The 26289-nt window shown below is 39.2% G+C and overlaps 1 protein-coding gene and 1 pseudogene across 1 annotated transcript; one reads left to right on the forward strand and one right to left on the reverse strand.

The window, feature by feature from the left end:
- Window positions 1-1655: 1655 nt before the first annotated feature.
- On the reverse strand, window positions 1656-2093 carry LOC114036372 (annotated as a pseudogene).
- Window positions 2094-7182: 5089 nt separating this feature from the next.
- Window positions 7183-24767, forward strand: LOC114036462. The gene is made up of 5 exons (XM_027852943.1): window positions 7183-7544; window positions 12569-12654; window positions 15815-15916; window positions 17845-17932; window positions 24144-24767. Exons 1-5 carry the CDS (start codon window positions 7198-7200, stop codon window positions 24181-24183), a joined length of 663 nt encoding a protein of 220 aa, XP_027708744.1. The 5' UTR covers window positions 7183-7197; the 3' UTR covers window positions 24184-24767.
- Window positions 24768-26289: the final 1522 nt, after the last annotated feature.

Below are 26289 nucleotides of genomic sequence, written 5' to 3' on the forward strand. Positions count from 1 at the left end.
TTCATTTGAGCCTCACAACAACCCTGTGAAATGGGTGTTATTATTATCCCCTTTTTCAGACAATGAAGTTGAAGGTCATAGAGTTTAAGTGACTTGTTCATAGTCACATAGCTAGTAAGTATCTGGGGTGGGATTCAAATCCAGGTTGTCCTGCCTCTAAGTTCAGCACCCTATTCTCTGTGCTATGCTTCTTCTTGTGCTGTCTGGGTGAAAGATGCCCAGTCTTAATGTCAAAACAACCAAACTTCACCTATGTTCCTTAAAGATCCTAGAACCACATCCTTTCACCTAATATTTATTTACATGACAATGATTTGTTGTCACTATGAGCCAGAAATCCAAGGACATCAATGAGGAATAGCTTGAGCACCAAGCTAGGTAGGGACAAAAAAAAAATGGAGATGCGAATGAAAGTGTTGAGAGAGAGGGACTTTGAGGAAGAGAGTGACTACCCTTTGGTAGTCTCTGTCTCAGCACTGCCTTCAGATAATACTGACCATGGTTACTAGTTATCATGGGCAGAAGTGCTAAGTGTCCTCTTTCAATACAGAAGCTCCCAGAAAGTTGGCCTTTACTAGAGGTTCTACTAGATTTCACTACTGAGAAGGGCCTCAACGGTTCTCAAAAATCCTTGTGCAGGACCAATCATGTGTAAATAGCTATGGACAACATCTGCAAGGGTCAAGTTCTTCTTCCAATAGAGTATTCCTGGGGTGATAGACTCCAACCAAGATAGTATCTTCAACATCCTGTGGAAATTCTGAAATCTAGAGTGATTACCCCATAGTTTCACATCATTCCCAGGTCACTGTTCAAATGGAGTACTTATTCTCAGCCTGAGAAAAAGTTAATTTCGGAGTCAATATTTGCCCAAAATTTTTATACTTTTTATACTCCTAATGCCCAGTACAGTTCCTGGCACATGGCAGACTTATTATTTTGTAATATATATTATATAATTATTATACTATTATAAATGCTTATTAATTGGGTAGAGAGAATCAACACAAACTCTAAACTTCATTTACGTATTCATGTATATGTGTGTAATAGCTATCACTATCTCTCTACACACACATACATATATGTTTTCAACAGAATTCATCTCTGCCCATCATCTTTCTCCCTGTGTTCCAGAAAACCAAATGACAGAAAGAAGCTTGCTCTGAGTAGGATGGTTGTGTGGCAGTGTTTTCTGTGCTGACACAGAACAGAGGCATGGAGGTAACTGTGTCAGGGCACCAGCATACATATGGTGCTCCGCTAGTCCTTTAGGAAAGGGTATAGGCAACCTGCTATGGCCAGTTCTATATTCCTAGAAATCACTTGGGGCAGAGACTAAGGTCAGTGAAATGTGAATTCCCCAGTGTGAGAGAAGGCTAGTAAAAAGACTGAAATTACCAAAGATCTCAGCATAAGCAGATAAACCAATAGGGAAGATATAAACAACAGAAAGGAATATGCCCTCCAAGTCAGATAAATAAGTCCAGATATCTATGAATAAATATTGCAAGACAAAGGAAATTTATTCAACACCTGATGAGTCAGAAGACCTTATGGATTCTCAAAAGCACATGGAACCACAAAAGAATATATATGGATATATATTTTTTAACAAACAAGGTAATTCATTAATGAATCTGGTATGATTTGTCCTAATGTTTCTTTTTGGCATCTGCCACCTGTCCAGCAATTCTGTCCAGGTCTCTCTGACCCTGAGGTATCAGCTTCTGGCCCCCATCCTGGTCCTTCTCCACCACCTTGAGGCCTTCCAGGGCTTGCAAGACCCTTCAGGCCATGCTCTTGGAGCCTCTGCTGAAGTCACTGGGCATGACCCCATTGCACTGGCGCCCGCTGCAGATCTTGGTCATGGATCCCCCACCAGCACCACTTCGGAGGTACAGGTGACAGGCTGTGAAGGCTGGCCGGGTATAGAACCAGTTCTCATCATAGAGCGCCAGCTCCTTATGATTGGCCAGCTTGACCGTGTCTACCCATTCGAGAACTTTCAGCTTCCCTGACTTTTTCAGGAAGGCAGCCAGGGCTGGGACGAACTCCTGCTGGTTTGTGTCCTTCACTGTGACTCTGGGCATTGCGCAGCCAGTCAGGGGAAAGGACAACCAAAGAATAGTCTTGAATGGTTTAAAAGAGAAATTGGAATTGTGAAAGCAGATTTCATGTCTTACACAGCAGAAATTATTGGCAGAATAGAAAAACTTGAATTAGTGGTAAAGCTCCCAAAAGAAACAAAAGGAAGAACATCTGATTGGAAATGCAAAAGGATGATCTGGAAGAAGAGAAACAAAAAAAAAATAACACTAAAAGAAAACGAGCAAAATATTGATCTCAAAGACAGTCTGTATAGAAACAATTTAAGGATTCTTGATCTCCCGGAAGAACAGGACAAGTCTAAAAATCTAAATACCAGAATGTAAGAAATAATGCAAAAAATTGCTCAGAACTTCTGACCACAAAAAATAAAGTACCAATTGAAAGAATCCACAGATCATCTCCAGAAGACATTCAACTTTTTTTTTTACTTAATGATGTAGAATGTACCATTATACATTACATAGATTTAAAGTCAGAGGACCTATGTTCATATCCTGACTCAGCTACTTGCTGTCTGTGTAACCTTGGGCAAATCACTTAACCTCTCTGAGCCTCAGTTTCCTTATCTGTAAAATGAGAATAGACTAGATGACATTTAAGGTCTCTTCTAGCTTTAAATCTATGATCCTACAATTTTATGATATCATGACATAAATTTTTTAGAACTATATGTTATAAACTATTGCCTATAGAACTTAGTTCAAACTCTTTAGCCTGGCCTTCAAGGCCCTCCATAACTGCTACAATTTTACCCTCCCAACTTTGTCTCTAACTATTCTTCTCCATGTAATCTACAGTCTAGGTAAATGGGAATATTCACTGAACAGACCCTGCGATATTTCCCAACTCTGTGCCTCTGTCCATACTGTTCTCCATTTCTCCATCTGGTAGTGTCCTTTCTTCCTAACTACCTTGTATTTAACTATCTTTACTTAATTTTTATTTATTCTGTATATACTTATGTAACAGGGCATATTTAAAGCTTCCTTGCCTGCTCCTGGCTGACCATTTATGTTAGCTAGTGGTCAAGAGCCATACACAATGAAAAAGCATGGATGGGTTGCAATCTGTACTGGTGAAAGGAATACTGATCTCAATGGATTGTTCAACACAAAGCATTTCCCATAAATTTTGTGCCTAAATATGTGCCTAACATAATGCTCTGCAGACAGTAGGTGCTTAATAATGTTTGTTGAACTGAATTAATTGATAAGATCCTTAAAGGCAGTAACTATGACTTCCAATTCTTCATGTTTCAAGAATATTCATCACAGAATCTTGCACATAGTAGGTACTAAATCAGTGTCTGAGTTCATGTATTGACTGACTGTCTACTCAGGATGTATATAAGAACCATCCCTTCTCAAGGCAGGGCATATGATTATGGCTGCAGGTTGTGGTATAGAAGTAAACATTTTTCTGGAATAGAATACACACACACACACACACACACACACACACACACACACACACATATATACACATATATATATTAATACCTGAAATTGTAACCCAATTTTCCCATTCATTGCTCAAGTTTGGTTTAAGCGACAATTTTGTCTTCACTTTTTTTCAGAGACCATACCTAAGTTTTATCGCAATGTTTTAATGATATTACAACCCTGAAGTCCTGCCCATGGTGTTAAAACAGAGGTCTCAGTGCCACCTGCTGTCTTTTCTAGGTAAAAGAAAGCAAGAAAGTCATCAACTGGCTTCATTTAATCTGCTGAACTGGAAATTCAATTGGCATTTTGGTTTTACTTCACTTGAATTAATCTTCAGCTTTGTAATTGCTGTGCCTTTTTTTGTTTATAAATATTTCTTGCCCCTTGGAAGTTCATCACTTAAATTTGGTTTAATTATGCCATTAGCAATTTGCCTTTGGGATGAGAACTATTTGTTTGTATCAGTTTTTCCCTTTCTTCTTCTGTGCTTCATCGAAATGCTGTATTTATTAAAGGCACCCATTGTATGGAATATTTTTGTTCAATGACTTGACTCTTTCTGCCAAGCTCTAACTGTCAATTACACTCTGGTTTGCTCTGTCCAACTCCCCACTGGACTAATCTCCATTTGGGTATCTGATTATCAACTCAAATTCAGCATATGCCCAACGATAGTTCATAAAAAGTGTTTGTTGAGGAAAGCATTGTGGGTAGGCAAAAAAAGAGTAATGATGTTTGCTTTCAGGAAGGTTACAGTCTAGTTGGAAGACAAGATATGAACATGTAAAAAACAACGCCAAAACAGCAAAATCACAGTTCATAGAATTACTGGCCATTTAGTCCAACCCATAAGTAAACAGGAATGCCTTTATAAAAGTTCAATACAGCAATGCAAAAGGTACCATTTAAATGTATATAATTGATTGCCAAAAAGTAGTACATTAAATGCTATGAGAGTTCAGAAGAGAGTTATCACTGTTGGATGGAATGATCTGAGAGGATTCCATGGGAAGAAAATACATTTCTTTTTCTTTTTTTTTCAATTAGGGCTTTTTGTTTTTACATAATATTCATTTTGTATTATATACTTCTTCATCTCCACCCTACCCATTGTAATAAGGCAGCGAGGTGGCCCAGATGATAGAGTACTGGACTTGGAGTTTTCAAATCTAGCCTCAGACTAGACACAGATCAGCTGTGTGAACCTGGGCAAGTGATTTAACCTCTGTCTGCCTTCATTTTCTCGCCTACAACAGGAGATAATAAAACAATCTACTTCCCAAACTTGTTTTAAGGATAAAACGAATAACATTCATAAGGTGGGTTGCAAACTTGAAAGTGCTATGTAAATGCTAGTATTACTAACAAATATATTTTTTAAAAGTTCAGAAAAACTATCCAATATATCAGCCACATCTGATGTGTTCTAGTATTATACACTGATATCCTCCTGCTTCTATAGTAAAAGGAGAGAGATACATTTTCTCCATTTTTCTTTGGCGCTTAAACTTGATCATTTTAATTATATAACATTCTGTTTTATTGTTTTTTCATTTTCTATTTTGGACTCATTGTATATATTATTTTTCTGATTCTACTTACTTCACTCTACATCACTTCATGTATCTGTCTTGCCATGCTTCTCTGAATTCTTCATATACGATTTGTTTAGCCATTCCCCAATTGGTGGACACCTACTTTGTTTCTACTTTGCTGACATAAAAAATGGAGTCATTTTGAATATTTTGCAGTAAATGGGACCTTTCTTTCTGTCTCCACTTGCCTGGAAAATATGACTGTGGGATCTCTAGGCTAAAGGGTATAAACACCTTTTTTTTTTTTTATAAAGCATAATTCCAAATTGCTTTCCAGAATAATTGGATTAATGCATCCTCTGATCCAATGAACTCAGAACTTGACCAATGTGTCTTAGTGTGCCTGGAACCCCTTTAACATAGTCATCTTTGCCAATTTGCTGGATATGAAGTGAAGGCTCAGAACAGTTTCAATTTGCATTTCACTTACTATTAGTGGTTTAGAGCAGTCTTTCATATGGTTGTTAATAGTTTGCAATTCTTTTGAGAATAATTGGGTCATATCTTTTAACCACATTTCCATTGGGAAATGTCCCTTGAGGTCTTACATGTTTGATTTCATTTCCTAGATACCAGTTCTTTGTCAGATGTATTTGTAGCAAAGCTTTTCCCTATTCAATAGTTTCCTTTTTATTCTCACCTTATTGATTTGTTAGGGCAAAAGCTTTTCAACTCCATGTAATCAAAATCATCTGATTTATCCTTAGCTTAAGTAAGAATTCTCCCTCTACCCATTGTCCATTGTTGTGAAAGATACCTGCATCTATTTTCCTCCAATTTAAAAAAGTGATGTGATATTTTATAATTAAGCTATTTTTTTTTAAATGTGTAGAACATGGAGAGGGAGAGATGAGGAAAGTAGGTTTCGGTCACAACTACCATTCTAACAAAAAGGAAATACTTCAGTAAAGATAAGTGGGATAAGCAATAGACAGTTAAGTCTTGCAACATGTGTTTTCTTTTCCCTCCTTTCCTTTCTCTTTCTTCTTTCCTTTTTTCTTTTTCTTTGTCCTTCCCTCCTTTCTCTTTTCCTTTCTTCCTCCTTCTCGCCTTTTTCTTTTCTTCCTTTTTCTGTTTTTCCCTCCTCCCTTTCTTCCTCTTCCTTTCTTCCTTCCTTCCCTCCTCTTTTCCTCTCCTTTCTTTGTCCTTCCCTCCTTTCTCTTTATCCTTCCCTCCTTTATTTTTCTTTGTCCTTCCCTCATTTCTCTCTTCTTTCCTTCCTTCCTTCCTTCCTTCCTTCCCTCCCTCCCAACCTTCCCAGTCAGAGACTGATTATAGAGGGCTTTTAAAATGCTAGATTAAGGGGTTTTTATCTTCTTAAGACAGCAAGGAGTCACTGAAGGTTTTTAATCAGGGAAATGACATAGTCAGGCCTGTGCACTAGGAAACTTATTTGGGACACTGCTGGGTAAATAAATGACTATGATTCAGTGGCAGAGGCAGAGTGGTTGTAATGGAAAGAACGTTGGATTTGGAATAAGAAGACTTAAATGTGTCATTTATTCCACTCACTATTAGACAAGTCACTATATCTCTCAGTCTCACTCTTCTGAACTACATAAGGCAGTGTGTGTGGGACTGTGGGGAGGTGACAGGGATGATGATGATAAACATTGTCAGGGCTGTGATAAAGAAGCACCACATGCTATTAAGAGTTTTGTTTTTTAAATTTTAGCTATAAGTCCTAGCTTCCTGAGCTGCCGCTAGTCTGAGGACCTGGGTTACCTGTGACCTCTCTGAGCCGCAGTTTCCTCATCTGCAAAATAAGCGTGTTGGATTAGCTGATTTCTAAAGGTCCTAAATCTATGATCCTATGGTAACAGAAGGGTAGCATAAAACTTAGACAACCAGCATCCAGGGTTCCCTCATGAGTATTTTGGTTGCATTACACAGAATTTCCACATAATCCTCCCGAACTCTTTCCCAGCCTCAATTTATGTCCAGCAGGTGGCACCCACCCCTTCTGCTGTCCCGGCAGCAAGCTCCGAGGCCCAGAGTCTGACTCTGGCCAGGGCCGGGGCTGACTGCGGGATGGATGGTCAGGTATGGTAGGATGTGCTGGAGCCTGGGAGAGGACTGTGGGCACGCGGCTGCCGGTAGAGATGGAACGCGCCCGGGACGTTCCACAGACCGAACCCTGGCCCAGGAGGCTCGGATTCCGCCCCCGTCCTCTCCCAGAGGCTCCGGCTTCGGCAGCCGGGCAGACTCTGCACCCTTCCCCTTTCCGAGGGCGCGGGCGTGACTGGACCGGGACCACGGAAGGAAGGAGAGGGAGGAGAGAGGGAGAGCGAGCATGCGCAGAGACCGGGGAGGAGCTGCAGGAGAAGGGAAGAAGGAAGGGAGAAGGGGAGTGCAGAGGGTACTGGAGGCGGGATCGGCTCCAGAGCGCAAGGTAAGCAAACTAAACCTGAGCTGGTGGCTTTTCTCTTCTCCAGCCCCCTTGCTGTCTGTCTCGGGGGCCCGTCCCATCTGCAGGCGTGGGTCTGGAGAGCTAAGCTCGGCTGGGGAAACTGGCCAGTCCTCCTCTAGAATTCCCTCCCCTGGGGATGCAGCCCTTGATTCCCTGCTGATGGACCTAAATGTAGGAGGGGGTGCACGAAGCGCAGAGCAGCGACCCCTCGCTTTTTGCCCAGGGAGCAAACGAACGGACAGAAAGATTTGTGCGGGATGGACCGCCAGGGTCCCTTCCAGCTCTTCCATTCCGCCGCTGCAGCCTGGGAGCAGCTTCACACCTGGTTCAGTTTCCAGGGAGGGGATCTCTGCCTTACTCTTTTCTTGCAGCTCTAGTAGCCCCTTGTTTTTTCTCCTTTACCCTCCCTTCCGGGAGCAGACACGAACCCCCTCAGTATTAACCAGATCTCTTCGGGCTGATTTCCCCCAGCCAAGTTGCAACACACCCTAAACTGTGCAGTATTATGGTGGAGAGGGTAAAGGGCATGAAAAAAAGAAGCCAACAAACTTCATTCGTAAGGGAATGCGTGTTGTCTGGGGAAATGAACCTGTTTGCAGAGGTAAGGGAATACTTTCTAGCTTCAGGGATAGTTTCCCTTCCATTTAATTTTTCCGTCTGGTATAAATGCAGAATAGCCTCACTTAAAAGCATCGCTGCTGCTCTCTGCATGCTGAGTTACAAAAGCGCCGCCACAACATCCCTTCCTTCGGTCACTTGGAACCACATCATCCACTTTCTTCTTTAAAAAAGCAGTTCAGGTGTATCCAGATGACCCCTCAGTGAAAAGGGGTGGGGCAGAAAATTGATGCTTCTCCTTGTGGGGTTTTCTGCGCCCAGGTAAATAAATAAATAAGTTCAGGGGTCTTGACTTCTCAGTACCTTAGAATACGGCATTTATGATAATAATGGCTAGCATTTACAAAGCGATTTAAAATTTGCAAAATGCTTTATATACAAGCTACTAAAGCTTAAAGCTGCATTAAGAATTTTGGGGACACCCTGTATTATTCCCATTTGAGCCTCACAACAAGTAGGTGCTGTTCCCATTTTACAGATGAGGAAACTGAGTCAGAGAGATTAAGTGACTTGCTTGGATCACATAACTTGTGTCTGATGTAGGATTTGGACTCATATTTCTGGCTCCAATTCCATCACTCTCCCTAAGCCATGTAGCTGTCATTCAGTTCATTTGGGGGCCAGAAAAACCAAATCCTACTGAGCGAGTGAGCTAGGCTTTGCATAGGTGTTTTTGTAGGATTTCTCCAAGTTTAGTTTTCAGATCCAATATTAAAACAGGAACTTCGAGGACGGATCTGGCCGTATGAATGTTAATTAAGGATGAGGATGTTGACGGTTCCTTATTTCAGTCCTTCTCAGGTTCATCCAATTAATGTTGGCATATCACACACCTCTCCTGGGTTCAGTTGCCTGAATGATAATGGCCTTAAATATGCTGAGCTTGACAGGTTTGCAGAGGAATGAGAATGTCAGTGTAATTGGTAAATTGCTTTCTTTTCCCTGGAGAAAGGTAGTAAGTGATGGCAGAAATCATGTCTTAATTATCTGTATCTACCCACCTTGTAGGACAGTGCTTTATATATAGTGGGTGCTTAATAAATGGCTGTTATGGAAAGAGCCTGTATACTGGGGGTCAAGAGACAATCCTAGATTCTAATCCTGGTTCTCTACTAATTCTATGTACTTGATGATCCCTAATCTCATTAATGATAATAATAATAATAATAGCTGACATTTACATAGTGCTTTAAGGTTTGCAAAGACTGTATCCCCACCACTTAACTGAAATAATTCTTTCCAGTATCATCAATGACTTCTTAATTTGTCAAACCCAATGGCCTAGTTCTCACTTCTAATTCTTGACCTTTCTGTAGCATTTCACTGCTTCTTTTTTCTGGATTCTCTCTTTTTCTCTTGGCCGTTGTAATGCTGCTTTATCCTTGTTCTTCTTTCTGAAAATCTCTTAGTCTCCTTCACTGCTTCTTCCTCCTCCCATAGCACAAATATAAATGTCACACAAGGCTCTCCCTTGCCCCATTTATCTCTCATCTTTGATGATCTAGTCCAGGGGTGGGGAACATTTGACCTTGAGTCCACATGTGGCACTCTAGGTCCTCAAGTTTGGCCCTTTGACTAAATCCAAACTTCACAGAACAGATCCTCTTAATAAAAGTATTTGTTCTGTAAAACTTGGACTTGGTCAAAAGATCGAGTCCAAAGGGCACAGATTCTCTAACCCTGATCTATTCCATCTATATGGCTTCAGTCATCATCATAATGTAGATAACTCCCAAATCTCTATCTCTAGGTCCAATCTCTGGAAGTCTAGTTTTGTATTTCCAGTGGCTTGTTGTATGTCTCCACCTAGATATTCCACCTGTATATTAAATATAACTAAATCAAAACTCCTTCCCAAAATCTGCCTATCATTTCAGCTTACCAATTTCTTTTGGTGGCACCAACTTTCTTCTAGTGTTCAGGCCCAAAACCCTACCATTGTCTTTGATGTTTTTCCTCTCCCTATCACACTTTACTAATGAGACTGGCCTTCCTATAGCAGGTAAAAGTTAAGTCTGAGGGAGAACTTGTAAGCACAGCAAGCCTCAACCGTATGTGAGAGGCCCATGAAACTTTTCTTTGGTAGAGTTTCTGATAGCTGGAGATGATGGGGTTTGAATTGTGAGCACAATTATCACTCCTTCAAGACCTTTTGTTTAGAGGGTAGTTATGTTGGAGTTAGAAGAGTCCTAAAAGGGAACAGAGATGACATTGGGAGGGGGTGGGAGAGATGCCCTAAGAGAGCTTCTGTAAAAGGTAAGCTGGATTGCTGTCTTAATGCAATCAGAGTATTTCAGAGTTGGAAGGCCTTTTAATGGAACCTGGAAGTGTGTTCATTGTAGTTTATGTCTGTGCCCAGTACTAATGGCCACTTAATTCCCATTTGGGATCTAATGGGTAATAGAGGCAGAAGGAAGGGAAGATATGAAAAGTCCGATAAGAGATCCAGCAGCTCTCTACGTGTTTTAAGACATCTGGAAAATTTTAGGAGTAATGATAGGGCAGCTAGATGGCGCAGTGAATAGACTGTTGGGCCTGGAGTCAAGAAGACTCAGTCTTTTTTAGTTCAAATCTGGCCTCAGATACTTACTAGCTGTGGGATCCTGGGCAAGTTTCTTAACCCTGTTTGTCTCAGTTTCCTTATCTGTAAAATGAGCTGGAGAAGTAAATGGAAAACTACTCCAGCATCTTTGCTAAGAAAACTCCAAATAGGGGCACAAAGAGTTGGACACGATTGAAAAATGACTGAGCAACAACAGCCATAACCTGAAGAGTTTTAATATTTTCAGTTAATATCGTTTGGTTTTATGTCACCTTCATTTCTCAAAACATTTTTCTCATTTCCCTACTCATAGAGCCAACCTTATAACAAAGAATAAAAAAAAATAAAAGAGTTCAGCAAAACTAATGTATTAACCAACCTTGATATAATGTATAGTGTTCCATATCTATAATCTTCCCTCTTCTGCAAAGATAGCAGGAGGCAAGGTAGCATGGAGGGATGCATTCTTATCTCTTTTGGGGAGGCTAGATTTGGTCATTATAATTATATATCATTCAGTTTCTTCTTCCTCACCTCCTCCTCTTCTTCCTTCCTTCCTCACTCCCTCTCTCTCTCCCTCTTTTCCTTCCTTCCTTCCTTTCCATTTAATTGTTGGAGTCACTCATGTGATTTTCTTGGTTTTGCTTATACTTCATTTTGTATCGCTCTAAAAGTTCAAACCCAATTTGTCCAAATCAGGGGAAACATATTTTCTAACTCAGTAACGTCCTCTATTTACCTGGTCCTGAGATTTGTGATACCCTCAACTCTGTAGAACAACCAGGAAAACCTAAGAGGCCTAGAAAGAAGCAGAGCATCAAAGATGACAGGTGATTAGTTGGTTTTTGGATCAGGATAAAGTAACATCTCTATTAGCCCATGATGTCCTTCAAAGCCAGCCATCCCTAGGGCCAAACCTACAAGGCACTGGGGACCGGAGAAGAAGAAACCAGTACTAATAGGGAAGTGGTAGATTAGCAGTAGTAGCAGAGATGAAAAAAACCACTGTGGGCAGTGAGAAGGGACAGCAGACAGCTGAAGCAGCTATAGGAGAGGAAATGGAAGAAACATCATTTAGAAGAACATAGCTATTTTGGGGAAACTCGAGGTAGGGACCAGCAATCTTCCACCTCCACAGGCCCTTATAAGTATCATTGTGTGATACTTATCATTGTGGGAATACAATGTATTACAATACATTGTGGGGATACAAGTATCATTGTGGGAAGGTCTGGCAAGCCCTACCAAGCAGGAAAGGCCTCCAATGCAGCCTTGGAGATAGACTGTGTGTCCATTCTCTGAGGACCATTCTAGTCAAGTCTGGAGAGGCTTCTCACCCTAAAGTTGGCCATTGGGTGATTTTTTGTTTTTGTTTTTTTCAACCACACTAACTGACGAAGACTTTCTGCCGAGACATAGAAGGGCTTACATGCCTATGAAATCATGAATCCTTGTGATATGCTCTGCTTATTAAGGCAGAGGAGTGTGGAATGTATTTTGTAGAGCTTTCTGTAAGAAAGATGTTTTAAGTTTTGACAATTGACTTCTCTGGAATCCTGATTCTCTTGAATACCTGATTCCTGGGTGTTGCCAGATAAGAGAAGTGTCATTTCATGTGTTGTGGGGAAGGGGGTGGTAAGGAAAAGAAGATTTCATCCTAAGTTTTTGCCAACACTTTTCTTTTTTTTTTTTTAATAAACAGGCTTGAAAAATTGTTGGCTTTATTTTATGTACCTTTTCATTTTGTTAATAATTTTCATGTGTCGGATTCATATTTCCCTGTTTAAAAAAATTCTTTTTTAAGTCTTATCTTACTTAGTCCTCTTCATTTTCTCTATTTCTTTAGACGTATAACCATGACTATTGACTGGATTGGTTTTGGATATGCTAGCATAATAGCATCTGGAGGCTTTTTGGGATATCATCGCAAAGGTAAATTCTAAATTTTATATCTAAAGATGACTTAGGAATCAAAGTTTGCATGAACGATATGAGGACCTGTGAATGAGAGAAAAAATTTAGAGAGTTCTCAGTTTTAATGTCATCTTTAATACTACACTCTCTTTAAGTTCCCTACTTATTAGTTAGAGATTGGATTTTTTCCCTACTAAGACTGGTGGGGGCAATTAGATGGTGCAGTGGATAGAGCACCAAGCCTGGAGTCAGAAAGACCTAAGTTCAGATTTGGTCTGAGACACTAGCTGAGTGACCCTGGGTAAGTCACTTAACCCCTATTTGCCTCGGTTCCTTATCTGTAAAATGAGGACACACTGGAGAAGGAAATGGAAAGCCACTTCAGTATCTTTGCCTAGAATAAACAGTTGGACACCACTGAACAACAACAAGACTGATAGGAAACTTTATGAGTTGATGTTGGCATAGCATATTGATAAGGGAAAGTACTTCAGTGCCAAGTTAGATATTGTCTTGTTGCTAGTGTCCAAAAGAAAGAAAAATCCAACTCATTGGAAAATTTGAGGTGGAAGACATCCAATTCAGAATTTTATTTTTAATATTTTTATATAATTATGTAAAGAATCATTGGAGAGTAGTAGAGTTGGAGTCTGACTTGGAAGTCAGAAGACCAGGGTTCAAGTCTAGCCTTTGACACTTAGATCTTGGGCAAATTACCTAACTTCTCGGAAGGTCTCAGGTAACTCAAAGACTTAATTCCTTCACTGATCAGATCCTTGACTTGTTTATCTTGATAGGCATATAATTGAGTGAGACAAATTATCTTGAAGAAGAGAAATTTATGAGCAAAATGTTTCTTACTTTTCTTATTGCTTCTCATCCTTTCGTAGAAGTGAAAAACCACAGCTTTTGTTTTGTTCTGTTTTGCTTTTCTGGGGAGTTTTTGTATTTCTAACCATTTTGGTATGCTAAAGAGTTTTGAGTAAAGACAAAGTAGCCAGAGTTAAATGCAAGAATTTGCTTTCTTTTAGAGATCTTTCAGAAGGCAAGGGCAGAAAAACCATCTATCTTCTATAGTGTAGGTACTTCTCCCTTGGAGGCTAAGGGATAAAAGATTAGAACAAATGACCCATTGCGGCCCCTTTGTACCCTGTAAATTTATGATCAAAGTTATTTTTTTTCTTCTATTTTTGGTGTATCTGTTAGAAAAATTAGGAAGCAATGTAACCTCTGTAAATGATTGTACAGACTTTGAAACTTCATAGATAATCATCTATTTTGAACTTCAGAGAAATCAAATTCTTTGCCTGGCCTAGTGGATAGAACGCTGTACTTAGAAGGAAGGAAAGAAGCATTTCTTAATGACCTATTGTGTGCCAAGCACTTTATAAATGTGATTTCATTTGATCCTCACAACAGCTCTGGCAAGCAGGTGCTATTATTATTCCCATTTTATAGTTGAGGAAACTGAGGTAAACAGGTTAAATGACAGTGTCTAAGGTCACACAGCTATTAAGTTTTTAAGGCTGGATTTGTACTGAGGTCCTCCTGACTCCAGGCCTACGTAGATGCTTTTGACTTAGCATCAGGAAGGGACTAGATCTGAATCTTGCTTCAGACACCTATTAGCTGTGTGACAGACTTAATTTCTCTGACCCTCAGTTTCCCTCATTCCCCATAAAATTAAGTTGATAATAGCATCTACCTCACCCAGTTATTATGAATCTCACATGAGAAAGTGTATGTGAATTGATTTGCAAAACTTAAAATGCCATATAAATGTGAAGTTATCATCACTACTGAATTGCTCATGAAAATACATATTTTCCCCGTCGACAAAGTTTCCAACTTATTTCAATTATAAAACAGTAAAGAGACCTGAGGGCAGCTAGGGGGCACAGTAGATAGAGTGCAAGGCCTGGAGTCAGGAAGACTCATCTTCCTGAGTTCAAATCTGGCCTCAGACACTTACTAGCTGCGTGACCCTGGACAAGTCACTTAACCTCTGTTTGCCTCAGTTTCCTCATCTGTCAAATGAGCTGGAGAAGGAAATGGCAAACCACTCTAGTATCTTTGCCAGGAAAACCCCAAATGGGGTCAGGAAGGGTCAGACACAACTGAAATGATACAACAAGAGACCTGAATATTTAACTTTTTTCCCCCTTTCAAGTCAGATTATGAAAACCATTTATTGCTGAACTTCTTTCTCTCTTTTGAATTCTTTGTTGCAAACGAGAGCTCCTTGGGGAAGCTTCAATCACAAATGAAGAGGATGTCAAAACAAAAGATGTCAGCAAATATTCATCTTTGAATGATCATAAGTTGACCTTGTCTGCTTCAAAGGTTCCCTTCAGCAGCTAGCACCTACCTTCCCCAAATTATGCTGTATTTACTTCATATGTATTGTGTTTTTACTTGTGTGTATATGCAAGGCCATAGAGTATAGGCTACTTGAGAGGAGGAACTACTTTGTTTTGTTTCGTTTTTTTCCCCTTTGTATCCCCAGTACCTAGCACTGTGCCTGAACCCTGAAAGGGTTGAATTGTTGTTCCTCCATTATTCTCAAAGAAGGTGAAGTCTCAATTTGCTTGTGAATGGGATTTAAGTGAGGCAGAGCTATGCAAAGTCATCAGCCTCACTTTCTCCTCCAGAGTCCAGTAGCAAGACAAAAGTTAAGATGACTGGCAATGGCCCAGAATGCAAGAGGGATGTGATAGAAAGATTGACAGCTATAGATGATAGAAAGATATGATAAATAGACTGATAGAAGGATGTGATAGACAGAAATGTTGAATAAATACTAACTGATTGATTCTTAGCATTACTTTTGAAAGAAAGTCTATTTTTCTTCAAATATTTTAAATCCTCTACAAAAAATCCTATTCTTGTGCCTCGGGGTGGTGGAAGAAGGTGACCCCAGTGGTTGTCCTGGAACACAAAGCTTTGGTAGGCTATACCATGCTGAATAAAAGGTTTGAGGATAGGACTGGAGACAGATTGTGTGTGTCTGTCATCCAAGGTCTACCAGAATGTGCTCTGGAGGAGTTGTGATCTGTTGCCAAGGAGAGACAACCCACACCAACACAGCTTCGTGGAATTGTGAAGTGATGTCCTCATGTTTCATATTTCTTTGATTTGCATTTCTCTTGCTGACCCTCTACCCTCCTTGTTGTTTTAGGAAGCATTGTGTCTTTGGTTGCTGGTCTTTTCTTTGGCTTGTTGGCAGGTTATGGAGCTTACCGTATCTCCCGTGACCCCCGAGATGTCAAAATGTCACTATGTGAGTATTATATTGGCCTAGACTGAGAAAAGAAGGTATTAAAAAAAAATCAAGATCTCTTAGTATGTCTTGCAAATCGCAGAAACAGTTCTGCGTGATCAGGTGTCAACATGGCACAGCTGGGTACCAATTAGTATGAATAATGAATCTCATGAAGCAGTCTCAGGTATTCAAATTTACATTATTCAAAACTGTAATTATCTAAAATATGGTCATTAGTTCCAGCCCAATGGAAATATGCAGTTCAAATTTGAATAATGTGACCTCTTCATGGGGATTTGTTGTTTGCACTAATTGAGACCTAACTGAACAGTGGAAAAAGCACAGGCTTTGGTGTCTGAGAACCTGGGTTCAAATCCCAGCTCTGACACTTCATAGCTGGGTAATGTTGGGCAAGTCGTCTACACTCCTTGGGCTTCAGTTTTCTCATATGAAAAACAAGGGAGTTGGACTAAATGATTTCTGAGATTTCCTTCTGACTCTAGATCTGAGACCCTAACAAGGGGCACTACCTCTTAGTAACTCCCAGCTCTCCAGGTTCAAGTTCAAGGTGATCACTGTGGGATAAGTAGAAAGCATTATAGATTTGGAATCATTGAGAAGGAGTGGGTTCCATTTTCTGTGTTCTGGACCAGTCACCTAATTTCTCCAAGGCTCAGTTTCCTTATTTGTAAAATGGGGATAATAATGTTTGTATCACTTAACTTCACTGGACTATTGTGAAAATGGCTCTGTTGAAAACCTTCAAAAGCTGCAGAAATACAGTCATTGTTCTCTTGGGTATTGGGAGGGTACCTGGGGAGAAGGCAGCTTTGAATGCTTTTCATTTGAATGTCAGCTTTCCAAGCATAACTTTTGGATCATGCTGTGCCTTAAATAATCTGAAAAATCATGGGTTGATCGTTTCTAAGTGTTTTCCTGGTATGCTAAGGAGAAGCATAACCACAGGCAAAACAATTATGGGCCTTGTCTGGCCCAGTTTAATCATAGACATTCAATCAGAGAAGAATTGGGAAACCAGCTGAATTAATATTATTCTAGTGTAGCAATTTGATTGCTATAAAAAGCTCCTGAATTTGTCCATGAACTGAAATACAAATCTATATTTTTGGGAGGAGATCGCAATAATAATATATTTGGGTCTGGGATGGGGAGAGGAGAGTTGGGGCTGGGTATTTTTTTTAAAGAGGGGTTGTGAATGGTGTCAGGAGTAAATTAGGGCAAAAAAAAAAAAGCCAAAATATCCTTGCAAGAAGGCAATTCTTCTAAAACGTATTTTTTACACGCATTTAAGCAGCTTGCATCCAAAGGTTTCTGTCATTTACAGGCATGTTATTTGGTAAGTTGTGTTGTTTTTTCTTAAAAGCTGTTTTTCAAGTATGCCGTTTTAATGCCATTTAATGCATGAAGCCTCCTGTAGATGTGAGTTGCTAAAAGACTGACCTGCAAAGTGTATAATACCTGGCTCTTGGGCATGCTGAATCCTATTAATTAGGCAGCTAAACTATTTATTTTTCATGCCTTAAGTTCTTCCAGGTGTTATGACATTATAAAAACCAGTTTTCTTTTCTTCCAGGCTTAAATTATTAATTAGAACTTCCTTTTCATGATATACCATTCTCCTTAAAACCCTATTCTTTTTTGGGGGGGGTAGGTCAGGGTCCCTTTCATGCTGTTAACAAATGTCCCATGAAAAAGTAGTATAGTATTTTGCTATACTACTCCTGGTTAGAGATTTGAAAATAAGTGTTCTTCTAAGTATTGTGTGTTTGAGGAGTAGAGCCATTCAAAGTTTGGACAAAAAAACTTGCTGTGTCTTATGAGAGGGAGAGAGTTCTGGACAAATGAGGTGATGTCCGTATTTTTTCCTGTATAACCATAGAATTACTCTGCTGTAACTTCAGCTCATGGATTGGTTTGTTTTACAGTCACTACCTTCCTTCTGGCCACTATCATGGGCGTAAGGTTCAAGAGATCGAAGAAACTAATGCCAGCAGGGATTGTGGCTGGCCTAAGGTAAGGAAATATCTCTGTCCTTAATTTCCTTTGCTGAGATTCAGAAGGGATAGATAGGTCTTTGGCAGCCAGAAGTTTCTAATTTTTGTAAATAAAGTAATGCTGAAGGTAACAAGGTACAGTAATGGGCTTTGGAATCAGAATGACCTGGGTTCCAGTCCCACCTTAGACACATGCTAGCTACATGATCCTGGGCAAATCACTTGATCTCTCAGTGCCCTGGGCAACTGTATATAAGTAACTATGTAACTATATAACTGCATAAGTAACTATATAACTACATAAGATTACAGGTTACACATGAGTTACCTGTCTGCATTAGTAGGGGGGGAGTTTCCATTCTGGGAAATGTATAGCTTACTAAATGTAATTTTCATAACAGCCTAGAAGCCTATAAATTAGCATTCACTAAGTCATTCTTCTTAGTTTATCGAACTGATTAAATAAGGATCAAGCGGCCACTAGGTGGCACAGTGGGTAGAATGGGCCTGAAGTCAGGAAGATTCAAGGCAATTCTCTTAACCCTGTTTGCTTCGGTTTCCTCATCTGTAAAAGGAGCTGGAGGAGGAAGTGGCAAACCACTCTCGTATTAAAAAAAAAAAAAAGGATCCATGAAGTCATATATGTAAAAGGCACTTTGCAGACCTAAAGCAATATATGCATGGCAGCTCTTGATATTTCTTGATGTGAACATGCATGAACATTTTTCAGAATCATGGATGCTATGGTGAGTGAAGTGAAAATGACCAGCAATTTTCACAACAGAGGGTCAAATTCTACCCTGTTATATTCAGTGGCCTAAGTATGACTTAAGCCTAATACTTACCTTAGTATCCTAGGCTATAGTTGGCTATTAATAATGAAGATCATAGACTGATTTTTGTAAGACGTATGAGAGAGGCAGCTTGGCCAATAAGACCTAGGTGCAAGTCTTACATCTGACATATGATGGCAGTGTGACCCTGGATAAATCACTTCACTCCTCAGTGTCCCAGTCCATTTCCTAAAGCTGTAAAATGAGTGGCCCATTTGTATTGGTGGGAGGTGTCTCTAAACCCAGGAATTAAATCACAGATCTTTAAAAAAAAAAAAAAGGCATGCAAAGATGGCTATGCATTCTTTCCCTTCACAGTCACAAATGGAAAGAATTTTGCATTGGGAATCACAGAAATTGGTTTAAGTCCCACCTGTGATGATTACTAGGGTGTGACCTCAGTCAACTCACTTAACTTTCTTGGGCCTTGGCTTCCTCATCTGTAAAATAAGAGGGGAGGGGTGGACTAGATGATCTCTAAGGACACTCCCAGCTTTAAATCTGTGTTCTTATGTATTGTGGTTGTTCAGTCTTTTCAGTCATGTCCAACTCCTTGTGATCCCCTTTGGGTTTGATGTTTCCCTTTCCAGCTCATTTTCCAGATGAGGAAACTGAAGCAGACAGGGTTAAGTGACATGTCCAGGGTCAGATATAACAGCCTAGAAGCCTATGCAAGCTTTACATTAACATTAATTTTTAATCTAATTAATTAGTAATTAATTAAATTAGCATTTATTTTTAGTTTATTGAACTAATTAAATAAGGATCAAGGGTCAGCTAGGTGGCAGTAAGTGTCTGAGGTCATACTTGAACCCAGGAAGGTAAATCTTCCTGACTCCAGGTCCAGCACTCAATCCACTTCACCACCCAGCTGCCCAGGATCCTATGTATGGCAATTACAGATAGACATCTCTTTGTTCAGTCCGTGAATTACCTCCAAATTTTGACTTAAGAAGTCCCATGTTTAGCAAGTTGGAGAGCTTGTTGATTGTCAGCCATTAGAAGAGGTGTTTGTAACCTTCTCTTGTATCAATGGATGCCTTTGAAAGGCCGGTGTGGTCTTATGGATCCCTTCTCAGACTAATGTTTTTAAATGCATTAAATAAATTACATAGGATTGCAAAGGAAACCAATTGTATCAATATATTAAAAACCAAAACTCACAGACTCCCTGGTTAAGATTCCTTGACTAAAATGAGGGAAAGCAACATGGCAGAAATAGCATGCCAAGTCTTTGATGGGTAGAGAGGATAATGTAGCAAGTTACCCAAGAGAGCTATGTGGTGATGGACGGGATGGCAGCCATTCTCCACAGTTAGAGTAAGGAAGAAGGAATGTGGTCAAAGGACACTTTTAGGGACAGGTCCTTTTTCCCAACTGCCACACCCTGATGAACATGTTACTCAAAATAATACCACCGGTTACTGACCACTATCCTACAGATTTGAGTTTTTTGGACATTTTAGAAATACTATTTGATAAGGATGTTCTGAAGTATGTAGTCTCCCCCTTTTAGGTATACCTGTGGTTCTAAGCTGTATAGATGAGAAACTGTCTTACTCTTTGAAATTTTCAAAGGAGATTCTATAGCATCTCCCAAAAAATAGATCCCATTGTCTCCTTTCTGTTAATTCAGAAAATTGGATAACAATATCCCCACCAATTATTTGAGTTTGAAAGGGAGCAAACTTAGGAGAACCTTTTTTTTAAATTCATTTTTATTCTATCTAATTTTCCCCAAAATTTTGGGTACCTAGTTGATCAGAAACTTTTGCTGATGGGTGAATTCTAGCTCCTAACTATTCTTGTTATGGAGACTTAGCATCTGTATTTCTTGGTGCCAACCTGTTACCACTTTTTGAAAAATCTTATTTTTATTGATATATTTCCCATTTTTACATCACCTTCATTTCTGAATATTTCCTTTCCCCTTCCCTACTCACAGAGCCATCCCTTAAGAAATTTTTTTAAGAATTTGCATCTTATAAAAGCCAACCAACACATTAAATGTCTTATGTACAGGCAGTATTCCACACCCGTAGCCTGCCTCTGCAAAGAAAGGAGGGCGGTACATTTGCCAATTCTTCTCCTTGCCCAGGCTTGTTTTTATAATTATAGGAATTTTGTTCTTTTAGGAACAAGGGCAGCTAAGTGACAAAGTGATTATAGCACTGGGCCCAGGATCAGGAAGACCCAAGTTCAAATCCAGACACACACTTACTACCTGTGTGACCATGGGCAAATCACTTAACTTCTGTCGCTCACCTCAGTTTCCCCAACTGTAAAATGGGGATAAATAATAGCAACTATTTCATAAGGTGGTTGTGAAGATCAAATGAGATAATATTTGTAAGGTGCTTAGCATAATTCCCTTCCCCCTTTTAGGAGCACCTTTTGTAAACAAATAGGGGAAACTCAATGTTATAATAACCAAATGATAAGTATATTTCCATGTAGAAGTTCAGGGATGAGTCTGTTTACGGTCTTTCTATAAAATTGCCACAAATTCATGTGTCCAGGATACCAAAAAATTAGATTTAATGTTTGGATGAAGAACCAGGCTTAGAGTTAGAAAGGCCTGATTTCTAGTCCCACTTCTAACACCTGGTTTTGTGACCTTGGACAAGTCACTTAACACCCTCCTCCCTCCCCCTCACTCTGTTAAGATTATAAAGTTGCAGAGTAGTTACTGATCTTTATTGATGAAGGAAATTTCCTCACTAGGAGGTCTCCATACCCAGGAAATCACAGGTTCTGTCTAAAATAAAATAAATTGATTGGACGAGCAAACAGCTGGGATTTGTCAGTCATAAATATTTATTAAGCCCTTACTGTGTGCCAGTCATTGTTTTAAGCACTAATGATACAAAGGAGAAGCAATGCCCTTGAGGGGCTCACATTCTAAAGAAGGAAACAATATATAAATAACTACGTACATTTGAGATCTATACAGGGTAAATTGGGGACAGTCTCAGAGGAAGGGCACCAGCATTAAGGGAAACTGGGGAAAGTTTCTTGCGGAAGGTGGGATTTTAGCTGAGGCTTGGAGAGAATTCTGTCCAGGTATGTGGGAGGTAGAAGAAAATACTCGGCAGATGGGGGATTTTTGAGGTGGTATTAAAAGCTTTCATTCATTCATTCATTAAGTAGCCACCATGCACAAAGCACAGTACCAGGTGCTAGGGAAGAGAGAGAGGTTACTGAGATTTGGCTTTATCCTCATGAGCCTTACCATCTAGTGGTGGTGGTGGGGGTGGGGAATAGGGCATTCACAGACATGTAGTACTTACTCTACAGTGACTATACTCTCATTCACTAGAATCATAAGATAACAGAGACAGAAGTTATGTGTAAATTCATAGGAAAAAGAGATCATTTTCTGTTGTTGGATCAAGCCATATTTCCTGCAAGAGATGGCATTTCCTTGACCTACTAGCTTTATTTTTTTTAAATAATTTATTTATTTATTTTTAGTTTTCAACATTCACTTCCTTAAGATTTTGAGTTTTCAATTTTCTCTTCGTCCCTATCCTCCCTCCGCAAGACAGTGTGCAATCTGACACGGGCTCTGCTTATACATTCACATTAAGCATATTTTCATATTAGTCATGATGTCAAGAAGAATTAGAACCAATGGGAGGAACCACGAGAAAGAAGAAACAAAACATAACAACAGAAGAAAAGGAGAGCAAACAGTATGCTTCCGTCTGCATTCAGACTCCATAGTTCTTTTTCTGAATGTAGATAGCATTTTCCATCGTGAGATCTTTGGAGATGTCTTAGATCTTTGCATTACTGAGAAGAGCTAAGTCTATCAAAGTTAGTCATCGCACAATGTGGCTGTTAACTGTGTACAGTGTTCTCCTCACTTCACTCAGCATCAGTCCATACAAGTCTTTCCAGGTTTTTCTGAAGTCTGCCTGCTCATCATTTCTTATAGCACAATAGTATTCCATTACATTCATATACCACAACTTGTTCAGCCATTCCCCAATTGATGGGCATCCCCTCAATTTCCAATTTTTTGCCACCACACAAAGAACTGCTATAAATATTTTTGTACATGTGAGTCCTTTTCCCATTTTTATGATCTCTTTGGGATACAGACCTAGAAGTGGCATTGCTGGGTCAAAGAGTATGCACAATTTTATAGCCCTTTGGGTATAGTTCCAAATTGCTGTCCAGAATGATTGGATCGGTTCACAACTCCACCAGTAATGCATTAGTGTTTCAATTTTCCCACATCTTCTCCAACATTTATAATTTTCCTGTTTTGTCATGTTAGCCAATCTGATAGGTGTGATGTGGTACTTCAGAGTTGTTTTGATTTGCATTTCTCTAATCAATAGTGATTTAGAGCATTTTCTCATGTAACTATAGATAGCCTTAATTTCTTCCTCTGAAAACTACCTGTTCATATCCTTTGACCATTTATCAATTGGGAAATCTTGAAACCATAATCTCTTTAAATTCCCATAAGATTTTCCATGCCAGTATGCTAATGAAGTCTGAGTTCTCCCATGCCTGGGAAACCTGATTTATCCAATGTAAGTCCATCAGTCAGTTAGTTTACAATCAGCAAATCGTTAAAGTCAAAATTTCCCTGCCCTCAAGGAGCTCATATTGTAATGATGGTGACGACATGCAAACAACTTTGTACCAACAAAATATCTACATTATAGGCCTAATTATCTCTAATTTATTCTGTTGATATCTTATTTGTATTCTATCTAGTACAGTATACTATAATAGTAGTATATTGTACAATCACATGTGTATGCATATATACACATATATATGTATATACACTTCCAACTTACTATATATCACAATATGCATATGCATACATATGTGTATATATGTACACATACATGCACGCATGTATAAATTTAGGCAGTTACATGGCAAAGTAGATAGTGTTGAGGCTGGAGTCAGGAAGACTTATCTTACTGAGTTCAAATCTGGCCTCAGACACTTACTAGCTGTGTAACCCTAAACAAGTCACTTAACCCTGTTTGCCTCAAGTTTCCTCATCTGTAAAATGAGCTGGAGAAGGAAATGGCAAACCATTCTAGTATCTTTACCAAGAAAATCACAAATAGGGTCACAAAGAGTCAGACATAACTGAAAAAAAATGAACATGTGTGTGTGTGTATATATCCTGTATCATATATAACCCACATATATAATATAGCACAAACCACATGGACATTATATATAACACATATATATAGCTAGCATTTATATAGTACTTTAAGATTTGCTAAACCCTTTATAAATATTATCTTCTGTATCAGGCCTGGCACCCTATCTAGTTGCCTCTGGACTGATTTTTTTGTCTTTACGTTTTGTATCAATTATTTGCACTTACATTGGATTTCTTTTCTTTTAAAACAGCCTCTTGATGATTTTGAGACTCATCTTGATGCTCATATGAGAATCCCCAGCTACCAAGAACTTAATTCCCATCCTTCTACCACAGCAAACTAAGTATGTTCTTTGTACTTGAAAGATAAGTTTCAACAAGAAATATCAAGCATCTGTAAGGAAAAAGATAACAACAAACAAACTGACACTTCTCATATTAGCATTAGTTTACAAGATTTTTTTTGAACCAAAAAAGTTTTCAGCTGTTTTCTAGTTGATAATCATTGTTCCTAAAGGGTACTTAATGAACCATGTCTCATTGATCTCATTTCCCCTCCTTTTATTTATCACTGTAGAAGGTGCAAAGTCATTGTACACCTTTATAAATTTTAAAAGTCTTTTATATTTGTTTACTGAAAATTCCAAACACTGAGTCACCAAACAAAAGTTTACATGACAGTAAAACTTGTCAGTTAATATGATGCCTTATGTGTGGTTTGACTAAAAAACTAACTCACTGTCCTAGTCTCTGTCTTATAAGCTGCATAGGAAATACTTGTGTCCTGAATTTTAAATTTTATTCCACCCTCTGCATACACTGGATATAGGAGCAGAGTGTAACTAATATTCAAATAAAAGTTCTTCTATTTTAAATCTGTTTCTAATGTCATTATTTTGTGAGATATGTAAGTTTTAATTTAATTTACGAGAGGAGTTTGGTTAAACGAGAAAAAAATAATCACTATGCCTTAAATACAATAAAGGGCAGCTAGGTGATGACGTAGATAGAGTGCTGGGCCTGAAGTCAGGAAGATTCATCTTCCAGAGTTCAAATCTGGCCTCAGATCCTTATTAGCTGTGTGACCCTGGGCAAGTCACTTAACCCTCTTTGCCTCAATTTCCTCATGTCAAATGAGCTGGAGAAGGAAATGGAAACCACTCCAGTATCTTTGCCAAGAAAACCCCAAATGGGGTTAGGAAGGGTCAGACACAACTAAAATGACTGAACAGCAACACCATATACACTATAACATTTTATCCTCCTGTGAGGGGGATATTATTCTTTCCATTTTATAGAGGAGAAAAATGAGGCTGAGAGAGCCTAAGAAACCAGCCTCGTGTCACAGAACTATAGTGTCAGAGACAGAAATGAAACCCCCAAACTTCAAATCCAATGTTCTCTCTATCAGGCCATGCCAAATATTTAAGCCAAAAGTTTCTCCATTTCTTCAGAAGCCATTTTTCTGGGAATCAGTAAAGATGGAGAAAAGTGACCTTTCTTTAGTTGCTTCTTTGTCACGGGATATAAAGGTCACCTTAAATGTCAAATGCTGCTTTGTAAGTGTATTTGACCAGTGACAGGAGAGCTTGGGCCTATGCCTGGCTTTGCTATTAACCAGCTGTGTGACCTTGGGGCAGTCATGCTTCCTCTCTCAGTCTTGATTTCCTAATCTGTAGAATGAAGGGGATGACTAGGTCATCTTAAAGATCCTTGCAACTCTGACATTCTTTGATGTTAAGCAAGTTTCCTGCAAAAGAAGAAAAGCTTTTTTGTTCATTTTAGTATAGATGTCATCTCTTTTGAGTTTTGAGAGAGGCCTTTGATTCTGTTGCACATTGTATAGACTTAGCAGTGGATAGAGCACTGGGCCTGGAGTCAGAAAGCCGTGAGTTCAAATCTGCCTTAGACACTGTGTGATCCTGGACAAGTCACTCAACCCTGATTGCCCCAGTTTCCTCATCTGTAAAATAAACTGGAGAAGGAAATGGCAAACCACTCTATTATCTTTGCCAAGAAAACTCCTAATGGGATCATAAAGAGTCAGACACAACTGAAATTACTGAACAACAAAACCCCCCCAAAATTGCAAAATTTTTATGTAAACTGTATTTCTTACCTTAGGAGCACAATGTATTGTAAGGTGGTAGGTAGGTATTCAGTCAGTGGTGAAATATAGTGTGTAATTGAAAGAGATCAGATCTTGGAATCAGGATTTAAATCCCTAGTTTTGATATTTGATCTTGAGTCTCTGAATCTCATTTTTCTCCTCAGTATAATCAGGGAATTGGACAAGATAATCACTAATGCCTCTTCCAAGTCAAGTCAAGTCAACAAGCATTTATTAAGTGCCTACTATGTGCCAGGAATTGTACTAGGCCTCCATCTCTAAATCCT

This window comes from Vombatus ursinus, unplaced genomic scaffold (genome assembly GCF_900497805.2).
Source record: "Vombatus ursinus unplaced genomic scaffold, bare-nosed wombat genome assembly UNPS02009835.1, whole genome shotgun sequence".
In the NCBI taxonomy this organism is placed as follows: domain Eukaryota; kingdom Metazoa; phylum Chordata; class Mammalia; order Diprotodontia; family Vombatidae; genus Vombatus; species Vombatus ursinus.

What these genes read in the sequence shown, in the direction of transcription:
- LOC114036462 (XM_027852943.1), top strand. Translation starts at nt 7,198, where the DNA reads ATGGTAGGATGTGCTGGAGCCTGGGAGAGGACTGTGGGCACGCGGCTG. An exon ending in GATCGGCTCCAGAGCGCAAG is followed by an intron (nt 7,545 to 12,568) that starts GTAAGCAAACTA and finishes CTATTTCTTTAG; the next exon opens with ACGTATAACCATGACTATTG. An exon ending in GGGATTGTGGCTGGCCTAAG is followed by an intron (nt 17,933 to 24,143) that starts GTAAGGAAATAT and finishes CTTTTAAAACAG; the next exon opens with CCTCTTGATGATTTTGAGAC.